The 25,320-nt window shown below is 50.7% G+C and overlaps 1 protein-coding gene and 1 long non-coding RNA gene across 3 annotated transcripts; one reads left to right on the top strand and one right to left on the bottom strand.

Moving 5' to 3' along the window:
- The first annotated feature begins 2,727 nt into the window (after positions 1–2,727).
- LOC104861773 (carcinoembryonic antigen-related cell adhesion molecule 8) lies at positions 2,728–18,973 on the top strand. The gene is made up of 7 exons (XM_033765995.1): positions 2,728–3,717; positions 4,641–5,000; positions 8,506–8,784; positions 9,282–9,536; positions 12,984–13,092; positions 16,735–16,826; positions 18,300–18,973. Exons 1-7 carry the CDS (start codon positions 3,513–3,515, stop codon positions 18,683–18,685), a joined length of 1,686 nt encoding a protein of 561 aa, XP_033621886.1. The 5' UTR covers positions 2,728–3,512; the 3' UTR covers positions 18,686–18,973.
- A 3,178-nt stretch (positions 18,974–22,151) lies between these two features.
- On the bottom strand, positions 22,152–25,286 carry LOC104861715. 2 transcript variants are annotated; one of them, XR_780103.2, is made up of 3 exons: positions 24,265–25,286; positions 23,778–24,170; positions 22,152–22,413 (listed from the first exon to the last, which is right to left on the bottom strand). It is a non-coding gene; the product is annotated as an uncharacterized LOC104861715 (long non-coding RNA). The 2 variants fall into 2 exon arrangements; XR_004518012.1 differs by lacking the exon at positions 24,265–25,286 and having other exon boundaries at positions 22,162–22,413; positions 23,778–23,855; positions 24,108–24,250.
- Between the last annotated feature and the right edge of the window lie 34 nt (positions 25,287–25,320).

Raw genomic sequence — 25,320 nt, 5'->3', positions numbered from 1 at the left:
TAGCTTAGTGATCTATGATTTGTGTTAACCCTTAGCTCTGTATGCATGCTGATTTCTTTGTAAGGCTAACTAGTCCTACTTGATCTGAGGCCTCTGAGGCCTCTGAGGCCGTGTCCCTTCCTAGCTGACTATTTATAAGCTAATAGCTAAACAACCTCTTATAGAGTCATGCATTAGAAGCTAATCCAAAGCCTGATGAGGAATGATTGCTTAAAACCAGGAGCTCTAGATCAGGCAATTCAACAGAGTATTGACATGGTTTTAAAAATAGATGATATGAGCTGGGCATGGTGGTGCCTATCTGTAATCCTAGCACTTGAGAGGCTAAGGCAGGAGGATTGCCACAAATTCAAGGCCAGCCTGGGCTACATAGTGAGTTCAGGGCCAGCCTACACTACAAAGGGAGACCCTGACTCAAAAAACAAAAACAAAAACAAAAGCCAGATGATATGAAGATGAATAGATAGGTAGATAGATAGGAAGGGTATTCAAATACAGAGTTTTTTAAAAATATGATCCAAAGTAAGCTAAAAACCATGACAAAGAAAATAAGATTTGGATTGTAATCTTTCCTTATTTGAAAACTTACTACAGTGGTATAGTAACCAAAATGATGTGGTACTTGAATAAATATTCACATATAGACCAAGAAAATGGAATCGAGCATTTAGAATAAGTGCCCATATTGGTCATTTGATCTTTGACAGTTAATGTTACTTAATAGCTGAAGAATAATCTTTTCAAGGGGCTGGGGATTTGGTTCAGTGGTTTGATTGCCTGCCTTGAAAATGCAAGGTCCCAGGTTCAATCCCTGGTACCAAAAAAAAAAAGAATAATCTTTTCAAAATGCATTGCAACCGTTGAATAATGACATGCAAAAGAACAGTATTTTGGAAACCTACTACTCACTATGTTAAAAAATTAACTAAAATTGATGAATGACTTAAACGTAAGTGCAAGTTTCATTTTCTTTTTAAAAACTATTAGGAGGGCCAGGGATTTAGCTCAGTGGTGCCACCACCACCTGCTTTGAAAGCACAAGTTCCCAAGTTTGATCCCTGGTAGGAGAAAAAAACTATTAAGAAAAAATATATAGCGGTAAATATTTATGACCTCCAGTTTGGCAAAGAATTTTTAGATGTAACACAGAATCATGAGCAACAAAGCATAAAATCTTGACTCACATTTTACTGGAATTTTAGTGAATGATAGCTAGAACATTCAAATATAGATTTTAAAAATATCCTACAAATTTTAGGTATCAAAATATATTATTAAGAAAGAAAAAACTGCCTACAGTGTAGGAAATGACGTTTACAAATAATATATGTGGTAGAAGTTTCATATCTGCAATATGAGAAGAACTGGTCTGACTCACCAACCAAAAGATAAAGAACATAGTCAGAAAATTGGCAAAGATCTTCAACAGACCTGTCTTCAGGTATACAGAGGGTCGCGAAGCCCATGGAAAGACACTCGATCTCACAACTCATTTTGGAAATGCCAATCAAGTCACAGTGAGATGTCACGCCACACCTCCCGGGGGTGCTGTAATACTTGGTAACGAAAATGTAATATAGCAAGCTTTGTGAAGAGCTGGAGAGATGGGAGTCCTCGTGCACTACTTAGGGACAATGGAATACCGCAGTCACTGGAGAAAACTGTTCCTAACTTAGCTAAGCAGTGCTGTCCTGGGAATAGCTCTCCCTCCGCTAGACATGGACTCAGAGAATGGAAAACAGGGCCTTACGTAGGCACCTGCTCACCGCAGCGTTCTTCCCGTAGGCAGCATGTGGGGACGGCCCAAGAGTCCATCAACAGAGGAATGGATAAAAGAGGTGGGGCACGCGTGCATTCACATGTTAATTGGCCGCAAAGATAAAGTTGTGGTACAAACTATAACACAAAAGAAGCAGCAACCTGAAAACGCTGCCCTGAGTAAAATAAGGAAGAAAGGAAATGTCATTGACTCCAACAAGTCCACATAAATACAATACAGAATACCCAAATTCATAGAAACTATTCTAGAGGTGATCAAGGGAACCAGCTAGGGGAGCGAGTGGAGTTACTGCTCAACAGCTATGGAATTCTTGTTCAAGGGATAAAAAAAAAAATCTAGATACTTGAACGACATTTAGATGTAGTACTTATTTATACATGTCAAATAGTTAAGCTAGGCAGAGGTATTCGTGTTATGTTTATCCTACAACAAATTTGAAAAGCTGTTAGAGAAGATACGACCTTCCCATTCAGCTAACCTGTACGTCCCTCATGACCCGTGGCAGGAAAATCCAAGAACATAGACACTGAGCCTTCCACTGACGACACGGCCTCCTCCAGGCTGGCGCTGTCTCCCTCCCAGGTGTTGCTTTGAAACCTCAGGGACAGATGGCTCCTTCGGAAGCCATTCATTGCCTAGAAACAGTTCTCTGACTCTGGATTAAGAGTGTCCCCCAGGACTCCTGTCCTCTCCCCGCTCATCCTGCACAGCCTAGTGTTACAGCCTGGTGTTGCAGCCTCAGGGAGCAGGACCCAGGTCCAGAGCCCACTGGGTCCAGAGCTTGGGATCAGCCCATGCAACGTGCAGCCTGCCAGTGGACACAGGTCTCCTTCGTCCTCCCAGGGGTGACCGGGACACATAGTCAACTCCCAGGAAATGGATTTCCAGAGACATGAACCTGGCTTTGGTTGAGGAGGTGGAGAGGCAACGCCATTTGCATCCACTTCCCCAACAGAAACGGCTGTGTCGCTGCCATGTGCCTCCTCAGTCCCATTCACCCCATGGGACTCTGCGGACCCTGCTCTGCTAGGTATCCCCGGTCACCCCAATCCTGCTAACCCTCGTGTGAAAGGAGCTGAGGTGACCATTAAGAGTCAGCAAGAAAGAAGACAGAGGCTGCCCGTGGAGGACATGGGCAGGACTGACCAACAACCTGGCCAACACACATCGACAGCAGAGGGATCCCTAAAACTTTCTACAGAAGACAAGGCCACTACGGCCATTTGTCCTCCCACCACCGCAGTCTATTATCTGCAACACACAGGTCACCGCCCATTGCACACTCAGGACCTGCAGATCCTTCTGAGACAACTGTTTATGGGTCACTGTCCTTGGGTCTGAGGTGAGGTTGATGACGGCAGACACAGCGGACAGGTCCCCCTCACCAATCCTCACTCAACTGGGCCCTTTCTAGCCTCTGCAGCCACGTGTCACTTTTTTGCAGTGAGCGAATCTCATCTTCCTAGCATATTTCAAACAGAGAAGACTGAACGCCAAACTGGGTTTCTGTGTCACAAAGGAAACACGTCCCTGTATTTGGGGTCCCCAGATGCTCCCTGTGGTGTTGACAGCCCCAAGGTCAAGATACCCCCCGAGTACACAGGGCCTAGATTACCAAAAGGGCACACACAGGAAAGGGAAAAGGGACAGGAGGCAGCACTGAGAAGGGAGGAGACAGAGAGGTGCCCTGGACAGAGACACTGTCACCCCCAGCTGACCGTGACCCTGGGAAATGGTCCTGCCCAGGGGAGGAGGCTCAGCTCAGTGGGAGGAAGAACAGCAGACCCAACACGCCTCAGCAGTCCTGCTTGAGAGCTCTTCTAGAGGCAAAGCTCTTCTCCATATAGGAAGGACAGAGCAAGCAACAGAGACCATGAAACCATCTTCTGGCCTCCCCAGCGGAAGGCTCATCCCCTGGCAGGGGCTCCTGCTCACAGGTGAGAGGGGCTGAATTCCTGCTAGTAGGTGGGAGGGCACGAGCACAGAGACTGGCTGGGCTCTGCTGGGGAGGTCAAGACCCTGAAAGCAGGCACAGGGTTTCTGTTTGGACCCTGAGGGGAGAAGACACGAAAGAGGGCAAATGTGTCCGTAACGGGAAACTCTCAGTGAACTGGAATTGATGAAGGAAAAGCTCCACTGGACTCTGTTCCAAATCAATCAGTGGAGGGCACTGTATGGTGAAAATTGCTATTAACAGCTCTGTCCATGAGACATTCCATATAAAAACACAACTAAAGCATTAACCACTGTTCTGAGCCAGTAAGCTCAGAATCTGCCCTCCCACAAAAGACCCACACCTACGGGGCCCTGGGAGCTTCACACCCACAGGTGTCTGAGCCTGTTCCAGGCACAGGGCTCCAACAGTGACCAGACAGGTCCCTGCACTCACAGAGCCTCTGTTCTAGTGGTCAGGAGCACGGGCCAGCAAGGACATCCAGAAGAGGAGGGGTGGTGTTGACAACAGCCTTGGAGTGAACAGAGCAGAGAAATGTAAGAAAGTGAAGACCCAGGGTCTCCCCAGGACGTGGTCAGGGAAGGCATCTCCCCGCGATGTCCTGGATGTGAGTGGAGACCTAAGGGCAGCGAGGGGGGAGCTGTGGGGTGAGCTGGGAAGAGCGCTCCAAACAGAGGAAATGACAAACTCAAGGGCTAGAGGAACCCGGTAGAGGGCCAGGGATTTAGCTTAGTGGGACCACATCTGCTGCACAAGTTCAAGGTCCTAGGTCCTAGGACCTAGGGATGATCCCCGGTACCACACACACACACACACACACACACACACACACAGGACCCAGGGCCCATTTTAACATCCAAATAGGAAGATCTCAGTGTTAATGGACTTCTCTCTCCTCCCTCCTAGCCTCACTTTTAACCTTCTGGAACCCACCCACTTCTGCCCAACTCACTGTTGAAACCATGCCCTCCATCGTGGCTGAAGACAGTAATGTTCTTCTACTTGTCCACAATCTTCCAGAGAATCTTCGACTCTATCGCTGGTACAAAGGAGCAAATATATTCAAGAGCCATAGAATTGCAGTATATGAGACATCCACTCAAGCAGTTAGACCAGGTTCTGCATATAGTGGTCGAGAAACAATCTACCCAAATGGGTCTCTGCTGCTCCAGAACGTCAGGCAGGAAGACATGGGCCTGTATACCCTGATAACTGTAAATACATCTCGTCAGACGCAACAGGCATCTGGACAAGTCCAAGTATACCGTGAGTGACTTTCTACCACCCCTGGGTGAAGGGCTGGGGTTAATTCTACTTTACACACACAGGACTACCACTGTAGCCCCTTCTCCTTCTGCATTACTGTCCCCACATTAGAGTTTGAGCATTGAGTGCAGGACACACACTGTGGAGATAAACTTCAATGGATCAGAACCCTTCCCCTCAGTCCATACAGCAGAGAGAAGGACAGCCTAATGAGATACCAGCCCAGTGAAATCAGCCTCACCCCAGCCCCCAACAATCTCCCCCATCAACATGGCCCTGAGAAAGGCCCAGATAGACAGCTTCACGTCCTGGATAGAGACCCCCTGGGATTCTGCAGAAGAGTTCAGCTCCAAGAATTTTCTGCCCCATTCCTTTGTCCTAGGCTCCTGATTCCAGGTGACAGCGGGGAAGCTGTGGCCAGGAATGGACTTTGGTTTCTCATCAGAACTGATGGGGAACAACTTTCGTGCTGTCCAGACAGCTCCTGGAACTGGGCAGCAGCGGGGCTCAGCCTTGAAAGCCACATCTGGGTGAGGCCGGACCTGGTCTTTCGCCTGACCCTCGCTCCCTAAGTCATCGGTCATCCACCTTGGTAGACTGAGGAGACCGCACGGAGAGAAACAGAAGCAGAGGAGAGTAGTTTTCTGGCAGCACCTTGTCAGACTAGGATCGGGCCTAGTAACCCTCTCTTGGGACAGGCTATCATAGGTGCTGGGTTTGGGGGCAGGATCTCTATCTCAGGCTTTGGGTGAGATGATTGTGAATATTTTAAGGCGATGTCAGAGACAACATGATGGGTCAGATTCCACGTACACGTTGCACAATTTTACTAAAAATAACTGAATCACAAAGGAATACAACAGCTGGATCAGTGTCACACAGACAACGGGTTTCATATCGGGGCACAGACATCTGTTTGCCACTATAACCCGTCATTACCACCCTTATCGGACATATGTTGAATTCAAAACCCGTCATTGGATCAGCTCTTTCGTCCTAAGCATTAGCATTTTGTGGGGAGCATGCTTGGTCTGAGAAATGACAGGAAGATGAAATCATATTTTATTGTGGGACCCAACCACCTACATCAACTCTAATTCAGTGGGAGAACTTCCAGGCCTCCCCTTAGATGGCTGGCCTGCCGCCACCCTCACTACCCTGAAATCTCAGATTTCCGGGACGTTGGTTGTCACTCACTGGAGTGTAAAGCAGAGGACTTTGCTTTCTCGCTGCCCACGAAGCTACGACTGGTACAGGGTACAGTGTGCAACCATTTCTCCGTAATTGCACAACGAAGGAGGGAAGGATTATAAAGGTGCATGAATGAATGAATGAGTGAGTGACCTAGAAGGTCTTAGGAGACTGTGAACTCCGTGCAAAGTCCTGGGAGGATCTGACCGCACCTGCTCCTTGTCGCTCCTGGCCCCTGAGACCTTGTTCCATCTTTCTGACCACCTGCTCCTAAGGGCGCACGATGACCCGGGGCTGCTGGCTGTGGGAGGGTTTTCGGTGTCATGATGCTGGATCCTTTCTGAGGCAGCCGTGGGGCTCTTGGTCTCTGGGATCTTTGAAGGCACTGAAACCACACTGCTCACTGCCTTTGGCCTTTCTGGCTCTCTCGCCCCTTCCCTGCCCTTGGTCTCCCTTCCCCTTGTTCCATCTGGGATCTTGCCTGCTCTGCACAGCTTGCTGCACTTTTATCTTCTTAGAATGAGGCTGAGCGACCTGCTCCCTTCCACGGATTCCAGGGGGCCGATCCCTGCCCCAGGCAATAGTAAAGAAAGAAATCAGTCAAAGCAGCTGTCCTCGGCAGGCTCCATTAGGAGCCAGCGTCCCCCACTGTGTCTCCCTCAAAGTTCTTTGTTTCCTTGATGCCAGCTCATAGAATAGGCCATGAGACAGGGCCCATGGCCTCCTCTGTCAACTCTCCACGCTGATTCAGCCAGGAATCAGAGGCAACCGCACGGCATTGCAAGCCCCAGAGCCTGTTTCCTTCCACCAGTTTCTCTCCTGAGTCCATCCAGGTCCCCGTGCGGGGCTCACATCCCTTCGGTGACTCCCAGAGCTTCCCCAAGGGTGCTCAGTTGGCAGGTGTATCTGATGGGCCGTTGTTCAGGCACCTGTGTCCTCATGAGGACACCTGTCGCCTCAGGGTGGGTCCTCACACACAGCAAGATGTGCCAGCGACTGTCATTTCATTTAGGCTCTGCCTTACCTGGAAGAATTTAGTAAAACTAGTTGTGTTTCTAGGGATGGGGTCAAAAGGAAGCAAAAACAATCTCACATGCCTGTGCTAGGTTCTGCCCATTTTGCCTCACTCTCCGTAGTGGCTGAGGACATAGATTTTTCTAAATATGCTAATATGGCAAAATACTTCTCAAGTTGGTATTCTCCCTTGTTTTATACGACAGCGACAATTCAGTCTTCCCCTCTCACCAGCTCTGTCCTCCCAACAGGCCTCGCAGATCTTTTTCTACTCCGTGAGTCTCTGGTTCAAAACCAACTAGAACACTGGCCTTTGATCACATTGTGATCTGTAGAGCCGAAAACTTTATTGTGCTGTCTAGGTACATATTCCTTCCAGGAATGGGTCTTGGATTCCGGGCCTCATTAACATTTTTACATATTTAAGAGAGGTAATCTCAGATTTCTATCCCAGGTCTGTCCAACACCTGGACCATGGGGGCCAGGGCTTCAGCGTGCTCGGGTCCCTCACTTTCCAGCGCTCATTCTGAATGTGAACTTATCCACCTGTACTTCAGGAAAGACCCACATGGTCCTCGCTTGCCCTTTGCCGTGGGAGAAGAGACATTAAAAACCAAGGGCAAATTGTGGTGTTCGTACAAGGTCTGTCTGTCCCACTCACTCGCTCCTACGTCATTCCTTGGATTCATGCTGTCTTTTAGGTGTCACTGGCTCGCGGCAGTCACCATGAAATGTGTCAGCAGAACTACTCCAGCTTGTGGCCTCAGACTGACCCCTGAGCTAAATGTTGGGCCTGCTTCTGATCCTCTTGTGTGCTCTCTTTGCTCATGTGTCCAGCCCTCAAGCCAGGCTAAGAGGTCTTGTGGTTTAAGACCAATGGGGAGGTCCCACCATGACCCATCTCTAGGACAGCCTTGCAGAGCAAAGCCTCAGAGGAAACACGCCTCAGCTGAGCAATCGAGGTCTGAGGGTAGGGGGTTTCCGCACCCCATGACTTGAGGGAAACCGGGCAGCTGAATAGGAGAAGCGTAGAGGGTCTGTCTTCGGCTTGTCTATGATCAAACACTGCAGCTCAGTCCAGGTGGGAGAAAGCCTGTGCTTCTCCCAGTCACAGCCCAGGGGGTCCCACATCCTCTGAGCACTCAGATCCTTGGGCATCTGCCTGGAAGATTCTCCACCGCCTTGCCCTTTAAGAACTCAGGTTGGCTGGGAGGTGAGAGAGGCCGACTCTGGCAGAAAGACGTCTTTGCAGGGATCATAGGTATCTCACAGCATAACCTTCTGTCTGTCTTCTGCACAGCGATGCTACCCAAACCCTCCATCACAAGCAACAACTCCAACCCAGTGGAAGGACAGGACTCTGTAGAGCTAATGTGTGAACCTGAGATCCAGAACACGACCTACCTGTGGTGGAGAAACGGTCAGAAGTTCCTAGGCAGTAACAGGCTGAGGCTGTCGAAGGGCAACACAGCTCTCACTTTACTCCGTGTCACAAGGAACGACACAGGACCTTATGAGTGTGGAACCTGGAACCCACTGAGTGCCAACCAGAGTGACCCAGTGACCCTGAACATCCTCTGTGAATAACTTCTATTCCTCCCTGACCCCGGCTGCCAGCTCAACACACAGAGTCAGAGTCCAGGACAGTCAGTCCTTCACAGGTTCAGGTACACGCACCCTCACCCCTGGAAACCAGGCTGGCCAAGAAGTCCCATCCCAGACATCTGCGCAGGCCCAGCCTTGAGCCAGGGAGAGGAGAGGAGCAGCTAAACAAACTCAGAATTGACCACCTGTGAGAGGGAAAACAGCTGAATGTCTCAGCTTCAGGGAACGCTGAGGGTTATAGCTGGAGTGTGTGTGTGTGTGTGTGTGTGTGTGTGTGTGTGTGTGTGTGCGCCCGCGCGCGCGCTCTGTACACTAGGAAAGCACTCTACCACTGAGCTACACCATCAGCCTGGTTGGCGCTTTTAAAACAAAATTGTGACAAGGCTCAGGGGATCACTCGGCCTTCTAGAAGCCACGAGCTTCCCTTTTACTCTATTGATCTCCCGGGTTCCTTTCTTCTGTTCACTCCAGATGGACCGGATACCCCCCTCATATTGCCCACAGATTCATATTTCCGTTCAGGAACAAACCTCAGTCTCTCGTGCCACGCAGTCTCTAAGCCACCTGCAAAATTTACCTGGCTTTTCAATGGAAGGATCTTGAGATCTACACAGCAGTTTGTTATCCCCAAAATCAGCGCAAGAAATACTGGATACTATACCTGCCTTGTCCATAATTTTGCCACTCACCTGAGTGGGACCATAGTCAAGAATATCACAGTCTTTGGTAAGTGAATGCCGAGGCGTCTGAACTGAGCTCTGGGTAAAGTCTTTGGTTTCCTAGAGAGGAGCCTGGAAGATCTGACTCCCATCCTGTGTCCACAGACACCTGCAAATCCCAATCCTCTCCAGACCCTCCTGCTCCAAACCTAAGACTATCTCCTTGTTTTCCACCTCTAATTTTTCGTGGCTGAAGAAGCTCTGGGCTAGAAAATGAGTAGGGTTGGGGATTCCCCCGTCCAAGAAAGCATTAGCAATTGGGAGGAGATTCACAGAGAAGGGCAGGAAGGGTCATCAAGGTCAGAGTCTCTTTCTGTCACTCTCACTCCTCCATTTCTGGTCCCTGTTTCAATTTACCTCCTCCATGAGCTACAAGAAACACAAGAATTTGAAACACATTCACATTCTTTTCCCCTAAAAGAGATGGAAATTCTTCCCTATCCCCAGAGAGGAAGAGTGGTTCAGAGCTATGCTCCAGGCTCATGAGACGAAGAGCTCTGTGAGCGGAGCAGGTGCCTGGAAACACTGCCTTGAATGTACCCTGATTCTGTCCAAAGGACACCAGAGGCTCCCCAGGCCCAGTTGCAGGGCAATGTGAAAAGTGAGCTTGGGAGCTGACACCTCAGAGCTGTGTCCTGGCACAGAAGCCCCCGCTGAATGAGGCCTCGGGCAGAACCACAGGCGACTCGCTGTGGAGAGCAGTGAGCGTTGCACAGCTGGAGACTCAGAGCTTCTCTGCGGAGCCCTTGTGTGGGGTTAACCGGCAGTGCCAAAGGAGTACGTGGGGCGGGCAGCCCTTTGTGAGCACTCAGACCAACTCTGTACAGATTTCGTTCACTGTGACATTCCCTCTGGGGTCAGGAGATACCGTCCCTCTCATTTTCAAAATTATTACGAATTTATTTATGTTTTTGTACAAGTTCCCGGCATGCAATTCCATTTCCTCTTTAACAGAGAAATCCTTTCACTTTGACCCTTCGTCAAGGCGTAAGAGCACATTGACTGGGTAGGGCCGCGGTCGTGCCTTAGTAATTACTTTTCAAAAGTACACGCTTTCACTACTTCACATACATCTCTCTGGCCCCGGCACGGACAGAGCTAATAAAGCCTTCTTTCCTAACATACAAGAAAGTCTATGCCGGAAAAGGGGGCCTGCTCTGTCCTAAAGGGTCCTCTGAGAAGCGTGCGTTAGAAACTGAGTCCCCAGCGACATGAGAAGTGGCCCGGCGGAAGAAGAGCAGATGCTGAGGGTTCCACACTCGTGAAGGCTCCCTCGCAGGAGTGGCCCAGTCACTGCAGGCGTGGGCTCCTCACGAACGTGGGAGCTCAGCCCCTTCCCTCCTGTTTCACATTCACCCTCTTCGCACGCAGGACAACTTCACCCCTGTGGGGACATAGGCTGACAGTGTAACTGAGCAGGACACAGAGTCAAATTCAGGACCTGAGCAAGATCCTCCCCGGCGGTGCCCAGGGCCCCTCACCCTGCACACCCCCATTTTCCACTTTACACCCTGACCTGGTCTCTCTGGAACAAGCTTCCTGTTCACACTCAGTTGTCCAGGGCAGACGGCCAGGGCCCCCAGGTGACAGAACCAAAATCTCCTCCCTGCCCTGCCCTGCGCTGCAATTTCCCAGCTGTAATTTCCTCCACGCACCTGGGCTGCTGCTCTCAGTCCTTCCCTGAGGCCCTGGGCAGGTCCCTGGGTGATGTCTACACACGGCCTCACTCACACGGGAACCACGTTCCCACAAACAAGCTGGTCCGTGCACTAAAGCTCAGAGCGCGTCCTGCCGCTGCCTGAGTGTTGTGTGTCCTGATCTGAGAAGAGGGGAAACCATCCATAGAGTTTCCTATTGTGATTTAGCTCCCTCGAGTCCTTATCTCAAATTGACGTATCTCAGGTTAGACAAGGAGGCTTCCCATGCATTTGCTTCCTGTTGAATCTGTGACGAATTGCTACAAACACAGTGGCATAAAACCCCAAAAACGGAGGTGTCAGTGTGGGTGTCCTCTCTCTGGAGGACAGTCCACTTCCTCATCCCAGTCAGCCTCTGGCAGCCTCTACCTCCATGAGCTCTGCCCCCCTCTGGCATCTTTGAGACCAGAAATGCAGCTCCTCTGGACCCAGCTGCCTAAAACCCAAGACTCTCTTGAGCCCATGATGTTTAATGAGCTCTGTAAAGTGTCCTTTTCATGACACATGATCACAGATGGTAGGGGCAGATGAGATGACTTGGAAAGGGGTTTGCTGTATCCATCACACCTCTCAAGGCTATTGTGTCCTCTTCTTTTCACTAAAAACTACGCAGGGCCATCTGGATTCAGGTGAGCAGACTGCAGTGTCAGTTCCTGCAATGGCATCCTCAGCACCCTCCAGCTCCTGAGAGAGATGAGGTGGGGTGTAGCCACACCATACTCCAGAACCCCCGCACCTCTTCCTCCCTGGTGATCATGCTCAGCAATTAGGAATTCTTAAAAGACACTGGGAGCCCACCTCCTTCGTTGGCACCACGGACAGCGTCCCATGCCTGTGATTCCCAAGGTGTTGCTGTCCCAGGGAGGATGACAAGGGACTGGTGACAGGGCTTCCGTTTCCATTCTACAAAGGAAAGGCACAGTAGAAAGCTTTTCAGGGATGGTCTGGGTCTCCTCTAATTTGTACTGTGAGTCCTCTGCACGCACTTGATGTTAGGGTTTTTCCCTTGCTTGGCCAGACTGCTATACCCGGCTTTCGGAAGACTGGCTGTCTGTTCCAGCCTTCCAGTGAGTGTCTCTGGCCCAGACACTCCAGGACTGAGGTTTAGTTTAGTGGTCGCCTGTGTGCTCAGGGATCCTCCCGGGCTTGGAGGGGGTGGGTCCCTCCTCATATCTCACATCTCACCTCTGAGCAGTTGCCTGGGCTCTCTGGGCCCTGTCCTGGAGCTTTCTGCCTCTGTGCTGGGTCATCCTTCTCATGTCTTCGGGACACAACCTCGGCCCCAACAGGTGGATTTGAGGCTGTGTCTCTCCAGGAGTCCTAGTTCTCACCACATAAAACTGCTCAGACACTGTAGCCTCCCTTCACCAGGAGTCTTATGCTCCAGATCCCTGAACACCAGGGTCCCTATCTTAGAATCCAGGACAATGACAGACACCTGCCCCCACACCCAAACCCAAGGCCCAGGTCTGAGCAGAGTCAGAGCATGAGACACCTCGGGTTCTACCTAGGGTTCCATGTGCAGGTCCCTGTCTTCCCTCTGTTGAGCTCAGAGGACGCCTCAACCCCACATGCAGAGCACAGCCTGAGGTCTGTGCCGACCCTCTGCGTGGGTTGGCACTGCAGAAACAGCAGGCGTGAGGCAGCTCTACTACCAAGCTCTACTCCCCATCCCACCCCTCCTTGTGTCTAGGACAGGAACAGACACAGAACAGACACCTCTTCTCACCCTCCAGTCCCTCTGCTCTTCTCCCCAGCCCAGCTGAGCCAGGACATCTTCATGGCTGCTCTTGTCCTAGAAGACAGGTTCCGGTTTCGGCATTCCTGCCTAGAGCGCCCTCTGCTCTCTGCTCCACGATCTCAAACGTACCCATCTCCCTGCCTCATGACCACGCTCCTCAGCTACCTGCTCCCCTCTGTCTTCCCTGATCCCGAGCACAGAGACGTAGCTCTCCTGGTCCACCCACTCACTGCTCACCGTCAGCCTCTGGAGTCATCATCGGTTTCCACGGGAGCCACCTGTGCTAAGGACAGAACCCCGTGGAACCGGAACTCCTAGAGGAACCGCAGAGGGAGCTGCTCGGCATATCCAGGAACCCCGGCATCCGGTCCGTCACAGAGAAGGGCCAAGAGTGCTTCCAGCAAGGACAGGTGACAGGTGGATGGCTACAGATGAACAGGGGTGGTGGTGGACAGAGGAGTGGCCGTGGGATGGCGCCCACTTTCTACTCCTGGAATCACTCCAAGAAGTGAGGATGCTGGAAGCAGACTCTCACGGACTCCTGACGAGACTGCAACTCAGGATCCACACAACCTTGTCCTCGGCAGATTTAATGTGTGCAGACATTGCCTAGCTTCCTCCTTCTGAGCCTCTTTGAGCTGAGGCTGAAAAATGATGAGACTGGAACTGCCCTGTCGCCACCTTTGCCGGCAAGCAGCCCACGTCCTGCGCAGGCGCGTCGCGCTTGTGACGAAGGAAAGGAACGATCTCCGGGAGCCGCACTCCACACAGTCAGAAAATGAGGACATCCCTGCCTGCGGAAGAGCTCATCAGGATGGGAGACAGGGATGCTCTCCAGAGCAGCTGCAGGGTGTGGACGAGCATCACAGTGTGGCTGAGCAGCAGAATTGAGAAGAACCCATAAAACAAAACGCCCAAATCCACATATAATCATGTAGGAGGTGCCCTCCATGCATGCGTCACCGTGAGAGAACATTCCCGAATAGTAACTTAATTCAATGGCATCTGGCTGCAAATTCAGAGTCAGACAAATGAGGAAATATTATTGCAATATTCACATTATTACCAAAGGTTACACAGTGTCCTCAAGCTCTGAGGATACCCATCTAAAATAACCTGCCCTCTGTCTCTGGTCTAGAAGCTGAACTTGGGAGTGATCAAGAAGACAAGAAATGCAACACTACTGCTCCACACTCCCCCTCAGCTCTGTTTACCTCCTCTGAAACACCTCAGGGCAGGGATCCCCTTTGGTGATGTGACAGGGATAGGACAGGCCTCCTTTTGGCACAGAAGAATGTGACAAAGACAGCTCTGTAGGTCAGGCCTTGTGTCAGGTCACCCCTGAGCTCTGCTCCCCAGGAGGATCCAGGAATCCTGACCTGAGCGGGTCTTGCACTCCTTGCCTTGCAGAGGGATGATGTCGTCCACCTCTACTCAAGGATCAGTGGTAGAAGCTCTAGTTTGCACTCTGCCACACTGAGACCTGAACCAAACAGGTGCCTCTGAGCCTGAGACAAGCAAAACTCAGTTCTTGCGCCTCTCTCCAAAGGGACATTATTTCTTCTACTCCCAATTCCCCTCAGAAACCTCCTACACATAATACGTCCCACCCCATTCTGCCCTGGACACACCTGTGCCTCACAGTCCCCCAAATTCCCCTGAGCATCCAGAAAGAGGCATTCACAGCCAGGGGTGTGTTTAGGGCCGTGGTGAGATGTTAAAGCAACTAGATAGAGCTTGCACTGAAATCAAGCACGTGGCAGAGGCCACCTCACTCCATAAATCCTGCTCAAGTGGGGTCTGCATGCTTATGAAACTAGAATATAAAAAGAAAACTTAAAACATCTGGTGAGAATTTAATGCCAAGCAAATCTTTATTCTGTGGATACACTGAATCCACGGGGCAACACAAGGCTTCAAGGATTGCTCTTGGGTAAGGAAAAGAAGCTACACTACCACTTTTCATATCCAAGCACAGCAGCATCTGTATTTTCTGCATTCCTCTGAGGGTATCACGTCATCACCAAACTCTTCCTGACGTCACCATTTTTCCTCACGTTCAGTAAGGATGGAGATGCGCTCCATTTGCCTTCGCCTCCCAGGAGGTGAAAATAAACAAGAACAAATCTATGCTAAGTCAGAAGGCAAGAGTCCCATCCATTTCTAATAATTCAGTCACTACAGCCGTGACCTGCCCATTAAGAGATGCTCCCTTGGGCACGGAGAAGCAGCCCGTGGGGCTCTAGGAACCCCACCCTTCTCGTGCAGTGGGGGGAAGCACATCAGAACCAGCAGGGAGCAGGACACGGGGCCAGATGACCCGACAGTCAGGCTTGTGTGTGAGTATGGGCGGCCTTAGTGATCCTCTTACAATCTCAACAGGCCAGCTGACTGCATCATAAAGTGGGGAAAGCTAACGGGGCGAGGACCCCTTCGGTCTGCTCCCACACAGTGACACCCTCCTGGGACATACCTGGAATCCCCCAAGGAGGGGAGAAGACCTGTGATTCTCGTCTCCCACTCAGATCTTGACTGTGACTAGTGAGAAGAGAAAGCCTCAACCACCACCACCCCAAATTCTGTTGGCTCTGAAAGGAGCACCGGAGCCAGAGGACACCCCAGTTCCGAGCGGAGCCCCCAGTCTCTCCCTCTGAGAAGCAGTGGGCAGTCGTGAGGGGCGACAGGTTTCCTCACTCCAAAGCCACTTCTCTGCTGAAGGAATCCCCACAGGGCATCTGGGAGGCCGAGACACTGAGGATTCAGAGGGCAGAAAAGCTCTCAGGTAGGGAAGACTGAGAGCCCTGTACCACCCTGGTTTCTAATTTCAGCGGCTCTGAGGTCATGTGGGAGGGAGACGCGATAGAGCCCTGTCCACCTGAGCACTCTGGCTCCTGTAAGTCTTCACAGACACTAGCCCTCCCCTCTCCTCCTTACACACACTCGCCTCATGGCCCGTGCACAAGGAGCTGGATCCCAGTTCTGCAGACACAGCTTGGCCAGGCTTTAGACCACACATCAGAGTTTGACGGCCGTCCATGGGCAGATCAGGGAAGGGCTTCCTTGCAAAATATTGAGAATTCAAGTCTGAGCATTTCCAGTCATTAAAATTACATGTTAACTGATAAGTGCTTAAGGATGATGCTACATAAAAACTGTTTCCTGGCTCTGCCCTTTTATACTTTCCTCACCGTCCAGCAGAGGGTGGCTGTCCCCCCGCCGGGCACCTCCTAAGGGGCTGCTGACCCTTCACTAGGGGCCACAGACCAGCAGGGTCTGAGCCACCCCAACCCAGCCTCAGCCCACAGACACCTTCCTTCTCCAAGCTCCCCCCTTCGGCTTCAGTCACCTCCACGATGAAGACTGTCCCTCCGTATTCACCTCCTGCCCTTTCACCCTGCTTTCTTCCCAGGGGAATGTCCACTGGCCTCAGGCCTCAGCCCAGAGACCCTTCCCCCAGGCTGCTCTCTGTTATCCCCTAGACCAGCTGGGGCCACACAGGCTGGGACACCCCACACCTACCCAGGCCTAGTCCTCTCTCACTCCTAACTAACTCCCTCCTCAGCCTTGCTCCTCAGAGTGTGGTGGGATCTTAAAAGGTCACGCAGGGGAAGCGGGAAGAGAACTAGGCAGGACTGAGAGGGGCGGAGACAGAGCGTCGGGCGCAGAGACCCCGCCCCCAGCCCACAGGACTCTGGGAAGCGCTGGGGCCCTGGGCGGGAGAAACAACAGAGCCGACCCGCTGAGCCGCTGACGCTTCTTCTCCACAGAAGGGGAACAGAGCAGGCAGCAGAGATCATGGAGCCCCCCTCAGCGCCTCCCCACAGAAGGCACATCCCCTGGCTGGGGCTACTGCTCACAGGTGAGAGGTCTCAATTTCCCGGAGCAGGTGGTTGCTAGGGTCTCCTGGAAAACACAAGACCCTAGAGGAGACGCAGTGCTTTTGTGTTAACGCTTGAAGGGAGAAGATGCAGAACAGAGGCAGAAGTGTCAGTAACAGGAAACTGGCAGCGAACTGGAACCAAGAAAGGAGGGAAAACTCCATTGTTCTCTTTTCCAAGGCAATCGGTTATCCCTGGCCACGATATTTTAAAAATTCATATTAAAACTCTGTCAGGGCAACTCTCCAAAGAAAAACACAACCGGGGCATTAAATATTACCCTTAGAACAAACCTCACATACCAGGCAAATAAACCCTAGGACGTGCAGGGTGCCAGGAGCCCTGACTCATCCATCCACAGGCGTCTGAGCCCACTCCAGGCACTGGGCTCCTACAGAGATCAGACCAGTGTCTGTCTTCTTAGAGCTCTTGCCCTCATCGGCAGGAAGACAGACAAGCGAGGACATCTAGAAGACAGGATCAAGTGTTGACAAGAGCCTCAGAAAGAAGGGGATGAGAAAGTGAAGACTCAGGGTCTCTAGGAGCAATGGGGAGTGAAGGCATCACCCCAGGACACCTTGAGTGTGAGCAGGAATCTGAGGGCAGCCAGAGGTGAGCCAAGGAAACACCTGGGGAAGAGTGTTCCAAACAGAGGAAAGGCCAAGTTCAGGGGCATTGAAGGAATGAAGTCCTGCTGCCGGCCCTGGCCCAGAACAGATTCATACAAAACGCTAAAACACACCAAAGCACACTTATTATACACACTCACACCCAGGCTGATGGGTGAAGACACCTGCTCAGGACCCAGAACATGATCTTTCCACTCGATACAGAGATCTGAGTGTTTTTCTTATTTTTATTGTACAATTATTGTACCAATGAATGGGCTCCTCTGTGACATTTCCATACATGCATAAATGTCATGCTTTGTTTGAGTCTACTCTAACACCCCTCCCTTGATCTCTTTTCCTATCCCAGCTAATCCTCCTTCTACTTTCAGGTTTTCTTTCTTTCTTTTCCTTTCTGCCTTCCTTCCTTCCTTCCTTCCTTCCTTCCTTCCTTCCTTCCTTCCTTTCTTCATTTTGTTTTCTTTTCATTTCTACTGATGACAGAAAACATGCCATAGTCATGCTTTGTGTCTGACTCATTTCACTTGGAGATCCCAATGTTGACAAATTTCTCTCTCCCTCCTAGCCTCAGTTTTAATCTTCTGGAACCCACCCATCACTGCCCAAGTGACTATTGAAGCAGTGCCCTTCGATGCTACGGAAGGGAAGGACGTCCTTCTACTTGTCATTCCTTTCTGTTTCTTCCTTCCTTCCTTCCTTCCTTCCTTCCTTCCTTCCTTCCTTTCTTCATTTTGTTTTCTTTTCATTTCTACTGATGACAGAAAACATGCCATAGTCATGCTTTGTGTCTGACTCATTTCACTTGGAGATCCCAATGTTGACAAATTTCTCTCTCCCTCCTAGCCTCAGTTTTAATCTTCTGGAACCCACCCATCACTGCCCAAGTGACTATTGAAGCAGTGCCCTTCGATGCTACGGAAGGGAAGGACGTCCTTCTACTTGTCCACAATCTGCCAGGGAACATTTCGGGCTATGACTGGTTCAAAGGAAAAATAGTTTACAATAGACCTGCAATTGCTACATACCTGATAGAGCCTCAGATAACTCTCCCTGGGCCTGCATACAGCCATCGAGAGACAGTCTACCCCAATGGATCCCTGCTGATCCAGAAGGTCACCCAGAAGGACGCAGGAGTCTACACCCTATTAATCGTACATACAGACTTTCTGACTCAGAAAGCATCTGGACAGTTCCATGTACACAGTGAGTGATTCTCTGTGACCTGTGAGCGTGGGATGGGTTAGTTCCACGTCACACGCGAGGACGGCCTGGGCTAGACCATGGCTCCCTTCCACTCCGCATCATGTCCACAAGTTGAGGTCTGAGAATCTAGTGCGCAATATGCTTTAAAAGAGACACACTTAGGGCTGGGGATTTAGCTCGGTGGCTTCGTGTCTGCTTTGCAAGCACAAGGTCCTGAGTTTCATCTGCAGTACCAAAAGTAAAATAAAAGAAACACTTCAAAAGATCAGAGCTACCCTCACCGAATCCAGACCCTGCGACACTTACGGCAGAGGCGACTGTCTGAAATAACTCAGCCCCATGGCCCCGTCCATGAATGTGGCTCTGAGAAACACACTGGAGGGCTTGGTCAGGGAGACCACTGGTATCCCCAAAGAGAAGTTCAACCCCAGGCAACTCCATGATCCCATCCCGGGATCCTGGCTGGATTTTATCCTCCTGTGCAGGACTGTCTGAGAACAATAAATTATCCACTGTGCCAAGCAAGAGCTCCTGGAACTGATCAACTTCCAGGCCATATCACCTACAGCCACATCTGGGCTGTCACAGAGCTGATCCTTCATCAACATCCTGGTGTAGAGGCCACAGAAGGACCAATCACCAAGTCATTAACCAACTGCCACAGGGGCCTAAGGAGATGCCTGGGGGAGGTCTGTGTTTCTGAGAGTGTTAGGGACAGCTATGGTAGGACGAAGCCTAGGACCACAAAACCGAATCCTTGGGTTCATTAAACTGTCGGCATTTGTAATAGGACTTGTTGTTTCTCTACTCTTGTACTTTTTCAAGCAGACCCATCGTGACATCCTGCTAAAACTGCAAAAGCACCATATTTGTACAAAACAAGAAATTGTCACCAAAGAAACCCCTACAGAAGCCCTCTAGCTTCATATGTTCATGGGAGATTTAAGACCACTAATTTTGGGGGTCACATAGCTGAGCAGTGCATTTTTAGTGTCCCACGAGCTTTGCTGCCAGATAACACTCTGGTGTGTGGGTCACGATTGCAGTTGTCTGGGTTACCTTGCAGAGACTTGGAGGCCACATTTCTGAACACACTGACTTCTCATTTGGGCCTGCAGATGTCTAATAGGCGACTGACATGGGATAAAAGCTTGGCATTTTTATATTGTGGTTTTTTCAAATTGTGTCTTAATGTTGTCTGTCCCCTTTGCTGCCTTAACCCTTGAGCCAGATTCTACTCAGCACTAAGCCTGCATTTGCTGATCATTTACAAAAAAATGTTTTGTCCAAGACTGTAGGGCAGAGTTAGCTTGCCCACTGTCCAGGTGGAGCTAGTGTGTACGTGGGTTGTTGTTTTTGTTTTTTTTTTTCCTGTCACTTCTCCATCTTCTCTGTCCTTGGGCTTCTTCTGCCGCAAAAGCTGAATACCTACAGCCCCTCAGCCTTTACCCAGGGCCCAGACCCACAAGGCCGAGATGTCTTGTGTGGGCAGAGGGGAGCAGCTACACACGGACGTCCAACAGCCTCTGGCACAAGTTGACCACGACTACCTGGAGGTCCGAGTCTGTCACAAGGAGAAATTTCTTTTGGAATTGAGCCCCTGCTCAACAGAGATGAACAGAACCACTCCAGTGCATGAATGAAAACTGCTTCTCTCTTTGTTCTTAGACAAGCTTGAGGTAGGTGTGTGTTTGTCTCTCTCTCCCTCCCTCTCTTTCTCTCACTGACTCCCTTCAGCTGAAACCTCTTTCCTCCCTCTGAATGAAATAATGGGTGAAAGAATGGGTGTGATTGCAACTTTAGGACCGGTCTCCAGGGAGAGAAAAGAATTTCCTGGCAGCACTTTTTTCCAAAGAAATCATGCTAGGAGCGCTGTGTCCTTGAACTTAGGGTCATCGATGCTGGTTATTTGTGCAGCTCCTTCCCATTAAGCTTTGGGTCGGATCCTGCAAGTATGTTTAGCATAATTCCCAGACCACCTGACTTTTTCCTCTATAGTGAGGAGAAACTAAAGCACAGGGAGTGCCAGGGATTAGCTCAGTGGTGCCCCCACCTGCCTCACAAGTGCAAGGTCCTGAGTTCGATCCCGGTACAATGAAAGAGGAAGGAAAGGAAGGAAAGAGAGAGAGAGAGAGAGGGAGGGAGAGAGGGAGGGAGGGCACAGGGAGACAGACAGACAGACACACACACACACACACACACACACACACACACACGAGATCAGCACCCCACCTCTTCCTCCTGTTGTCACTCACAGGATTCATGTCTCAGTGCACAATCATCCAAGCAGAAAGCAAGTCCCCATTTCCTCCTCCTCCTCCAATCACAGACCCTTTCCAGTTGCTTCTTGACCAGACTCACTGGGGAGTCAGGGCCTTGGCACTGAATCATCCCCTTAAAATCGAGAGTATTTAGCACTATGTCACTAAAATGCTCCTTTATATTTCCAAGACCCTTACCAAGTCACAGGGACCTGTTTTTTAAGGATACCCATGCAAAATTCTAGATAAAGAGTACCTGAAGGACACTAGGAACTAAGCAAACTTAAATTATCTGTAAAAGTTGCCTTTTTCTTGTATGCAAAAGCATTTGTTCCTAGAAATACTGCCCATACAATGAAACAGAGTAAGCTAACGTTGTTGCTGCTGTATAGATTATAAAACCTCCGCCCTGAGATGATTCATGGCAAAACAGAACATTGTGGAAAAGATGAATACCATAATCCTGCCACCTGCCACTAGACGTTCAGAATGCTTTTTGGCAAGTACTTGTCCAGCCTGTCACCACGGGACCTCCTAAATGGTACCCTTGTTGAACACACAACCCCTCCTGGGATTTTGCCAAGCTGTGTGTTACGGTTTGGGTCTTCATGCCCCACCCCCACCCCATGCAGTCATTTTTTTCAGAGGTGGCTGGATCTAGAGTGTGTGATGCTGGGATCAAGGGTGTGCGATTACTAAACTAGTACACTCCTTGGTTTGGCACCGCCCTGATCACAGTCATCTGGATAAGATAAAAGGGGCAGAGAGATGCTGTTCAGGTTCCCTTGTTGCTTTTGCTACGGTATGGGTACCACGAACTGGTTTCTCCTCTGTGACACTTCTCTGCCACGTGCCAGGTGATTATGGATTGAAATCTCTACAAACTGAGCTAGATAAACCCTTTCCCCTTTAACTTTGGGTGTTGGATATTTTGTCTCAGCAATAAGAGAAAAAGTAACTGAGACACAGTGCTGTTAATTAAAAGAGAGCACACCCCTTGTGGACATTCCTAGTATGGTTTGACCTCCCTGCTGGACCCTCCCTGCTGGTGTCAATTAACCGTGTCTTACCCTGACAGCACTTGTGGTAAGGCTCAGTGGATACCAAATCCGGGTCTCTCTCGACCTCTCAGCAACCTATCCCCCACTCTTAGCTGGATTCTAGATCAGACAACTAGCAAACCAGCCTCATGACCAGAGAAAGTCCTGTGAATTCTGGGCTTACGGAGACTAAAAGAGGAACAAAGCCGGGGGAAAGCCATTTATTTCCATGTTCGTGTCCCAGGGCCACTTGGGGATCTGTTGTATTCCGTTGGCTTTCCTTTATAGTGTGGTTGTTATAGTTTGTTTCTCTTCATACTGTCGTGAGATGTGGTTACAGTGTACATCTTCATGTGCCGCCTGAGGGACACTGCAGAAGCTGAGATGCTGACGGCATTCAGACACGTTAAAATGGATTGTATGTTTCCAGCACTCCTGTCAGGTCAAAAGCACACCTAGACCAAACTGTCCTGATAAATATGATCTAAAGGACACTGAGCAATCCCCATTACTACAAGTTAGTCTTCCTTTCTTCCTTTTTTTTTTTTAGATAAGGCCTCACCATATAGTTCAAGTTGGCCTTGAACTCTATATAGTCCAGGAAGGCTTCAAACTCGCAGCGATCCTCCTGCCTCACCCTCCCAAGTGCTGGGATGACAGGTGTATGCCACCACACCTGGCCTTGTACCAGTTAGTCTTAACAAATGTTATCCCCCACAAGCCACCTGTGGATATTTTCTTTGGTCTCTGACATCCTGCCGGTGTCTGGTTTGACACTCATCCAGCCATGACCAGGACGGACTCAGATCTCTCCCTGCCAGGCCATCAGCCTAAGCAGGTCTTGTGGCCAAACACAAGGTAAAGTGGAGGCAGGCACCATGATCCCCTTCTAGTGGATGGAGCTCCAAGATCAGTGGCAAAGGGAGTAGAAATGAACAGTGGAGTACAGGGTCCTACCTACCACACGAGCCACTATCTATACAAGTACACTTAGTGTCAGCACAAGTCCTGCTCCTCGAATCCTTGCAATTAAATATCTGTTCAGAGACTCTCAACTCCCTCGCCCTGAGACTGCATGTGTGTGCAGGTGTCATGACACAGCATATTCACAAAAACCTCAGGGCTCTGGCAGGATCTCAGACGGATGTGAGACAGGGTGGGGCTGGGGTCTTCAGAGAGAGTAGGACCTGCAGGAAGGGTGGGGGCAGGAGGAGCTGAGTCCTGACATGTCGAGGGGAAGATGCACAGCACATCTTTCTGCAGCCGCTGCACATAGCAAGGCTCCCCTGGGCCAGGCTGGTGCTGCCGCCCAGTGCCAACTCTGCACCTGTGTGGAGATTCATCCTGACGATGAAGCTGAAGTTTGTGCCCCATGTGGGTGGGACTGAGGATGACAGTGGCCTCTGTGGGGAACCTACAGCTCCAAACTCAAGACTGTGCCTATAGGGCCAGGGATTTAGCTCAGTGGTTCTGCTGCCAGCCTGGCAAGTAGAAGGACCCTGGTACCAAAAAAACAAAAACAAGGCTGTGCCTATAAAACACAGAAATACCCTCATATTTCTTGTCAATTCCTAAGTCCCTGCAGATGACTACTGCCACCTAAATTATCAAGGTCAGTGATTCCCAGAGCTCCTCACCCACCAGGATGACTGGCCCACACACAGGGAGGCTCACAATGGTCCCCTGCCTCCTCCCCACGGTTCATCTGATGCCACCTCCTACAAAATTGACTCAGAGCCTGAGAAATAATCCCACAGCTGACCAGGAGGGCAAGATTCTGTCCCCAGCCTGCTACTCACCCTGATGGGGATGCAGACAGGCTGATGACCTCTCCAGAGACCTGGAGGTTATGAGGGGAGGCCAGCAGTCAGACAGACCTGCACAGTAGGATGGAGACAAAGTGTTGCAGGACTGAAGGCCTCAGGTATGAGGAAGCCACAGCTGGGAGCTGGGGCATAAGACTGCTGTGCGAGGTTCTGGGTTGTTTACTGGGACTGGGCTGGATTCTCAGCGGAACCACCCTAGCCCTGGGACTCAGCCTACAGCATTCAGAAGGCTGAACTCCCGACAGCCCATCAACCAGGCATTCCCACCTCCTGGGAGAGCAGCAGTTCCCCACACCCACTTACCAGACCCTACCTGGGTTCCTCCGTTGTCTGAGTCTGTGGGAAGGTCCCAGCTCCACATCTAGCCTGTATTAGGGCATTGGAATTGGGAAGACCCAGTTTTCCCCCAACCACTAGTGGGTCCTGCTGAGATGGAGTGGGCAGTACCACACACACTCACCTCTTGGTCCTGATTCTGGGTGACGATGAAGCCCAGAAACTCCCTGCCCGCTCTGGGTCTAATGGGAATCTGTACCATCGTGGCTGTCACATCCCTCCTGTTTCTTCCAGGTGAGGGCACTGCTTGAAGGATTTAGAGGATCCTTCTCGCGCTGTAGAAGGTCCAGTCCAGTCTGAAAGGTTCCACAGGAGCCCAAACAAGATCCACATACACAGATCTTAAGTAACAGAGCCTCTAGAGGTACTGGCTCACTGTCCCTTTCCCCAGTGGAACACATAGGCAGGGGCATTGGCCCTGGGGACCCAGCCACTGTATAAAGAGGCTTCCTCTCCCCAGTGACCTGGGCCCTCATGCTGGTCCCAGGTCACCAGCTCATACCACCACATCCTCCAGTGAGGTTCCTCCCCGTGTCCCTAGTGCCTGACCCAGAGGTTTCAGCCTAGGGAATCTGAAGTCTGTCTGAAGACTAGGGCTGGCCAGGAAAAGCCACTGCTGCCTAGGTCTCAGGAATGGCCAGGGTCACAGGAACTCGGGGAAGGGCTGCACGCCCTCTAGTGGACACTTCCTGCTAGAAGCGCAGAGGGGCCGGGGAGGGGAGCGTTGAGGCTGACCTTGGACAAATTCGGAGGTCGGAAGTGTTGGTGCAGGTGGCAGGGGCTGAGGTCTGGGGCATGGCAGGAAGGGTGAAAGGAACTGGTGAAAGGAGACTCCAGGGAAATCCAGGGAAGGACAGAAAGCAGTCACCTCTCCACAGACTTTCACAGTTGCTCATGCTTGGGGGACTGTCTGTACCTTGAGAGGGTTTAGCTCCATCTAGGAACTCCGACCTCTAAATTCCCTCTGCCTGGCGTGACCATCAAAAATGTCTCCAGACACTGCCCAGTGTCCTCAAGGAGGCAAAACCTGCCCTGGCTGAGACTCAGTAGTCTACACCTGTCTTCAAAAACACACAACACCTTGGCCAGAGATTTAGCTCAATGGTGCTGCCACCTGCCTCGCAAATGCAAGATCCCAAGATTGATCCCCAGTACAAAAAAAAAAAAAAAAAAAAAAAAG

This window comes from Fukomys damarensis, unplaced genomic scaffold (assembly GCF_012274545.1).
Source record: "Fukomys damarensis isolate Sample0158 unplaced genomic scaffold, DMR_v1.0_HiC HiC_scaffold_19, whole genome shotgun sequence".
In the NCBI taxonomy this organism is placed as follows: domain Eukaryota; kingdom Metazoa; phylum Chordata; class Mammalia; order Rodentia; family Bathyergidae; genus Fukomys; species Fukomys damarensis.
Note: the sequence above shows the minus strand (reverse complement) of the source record. Positions and strands in the feature narration are given on the sequence as shown.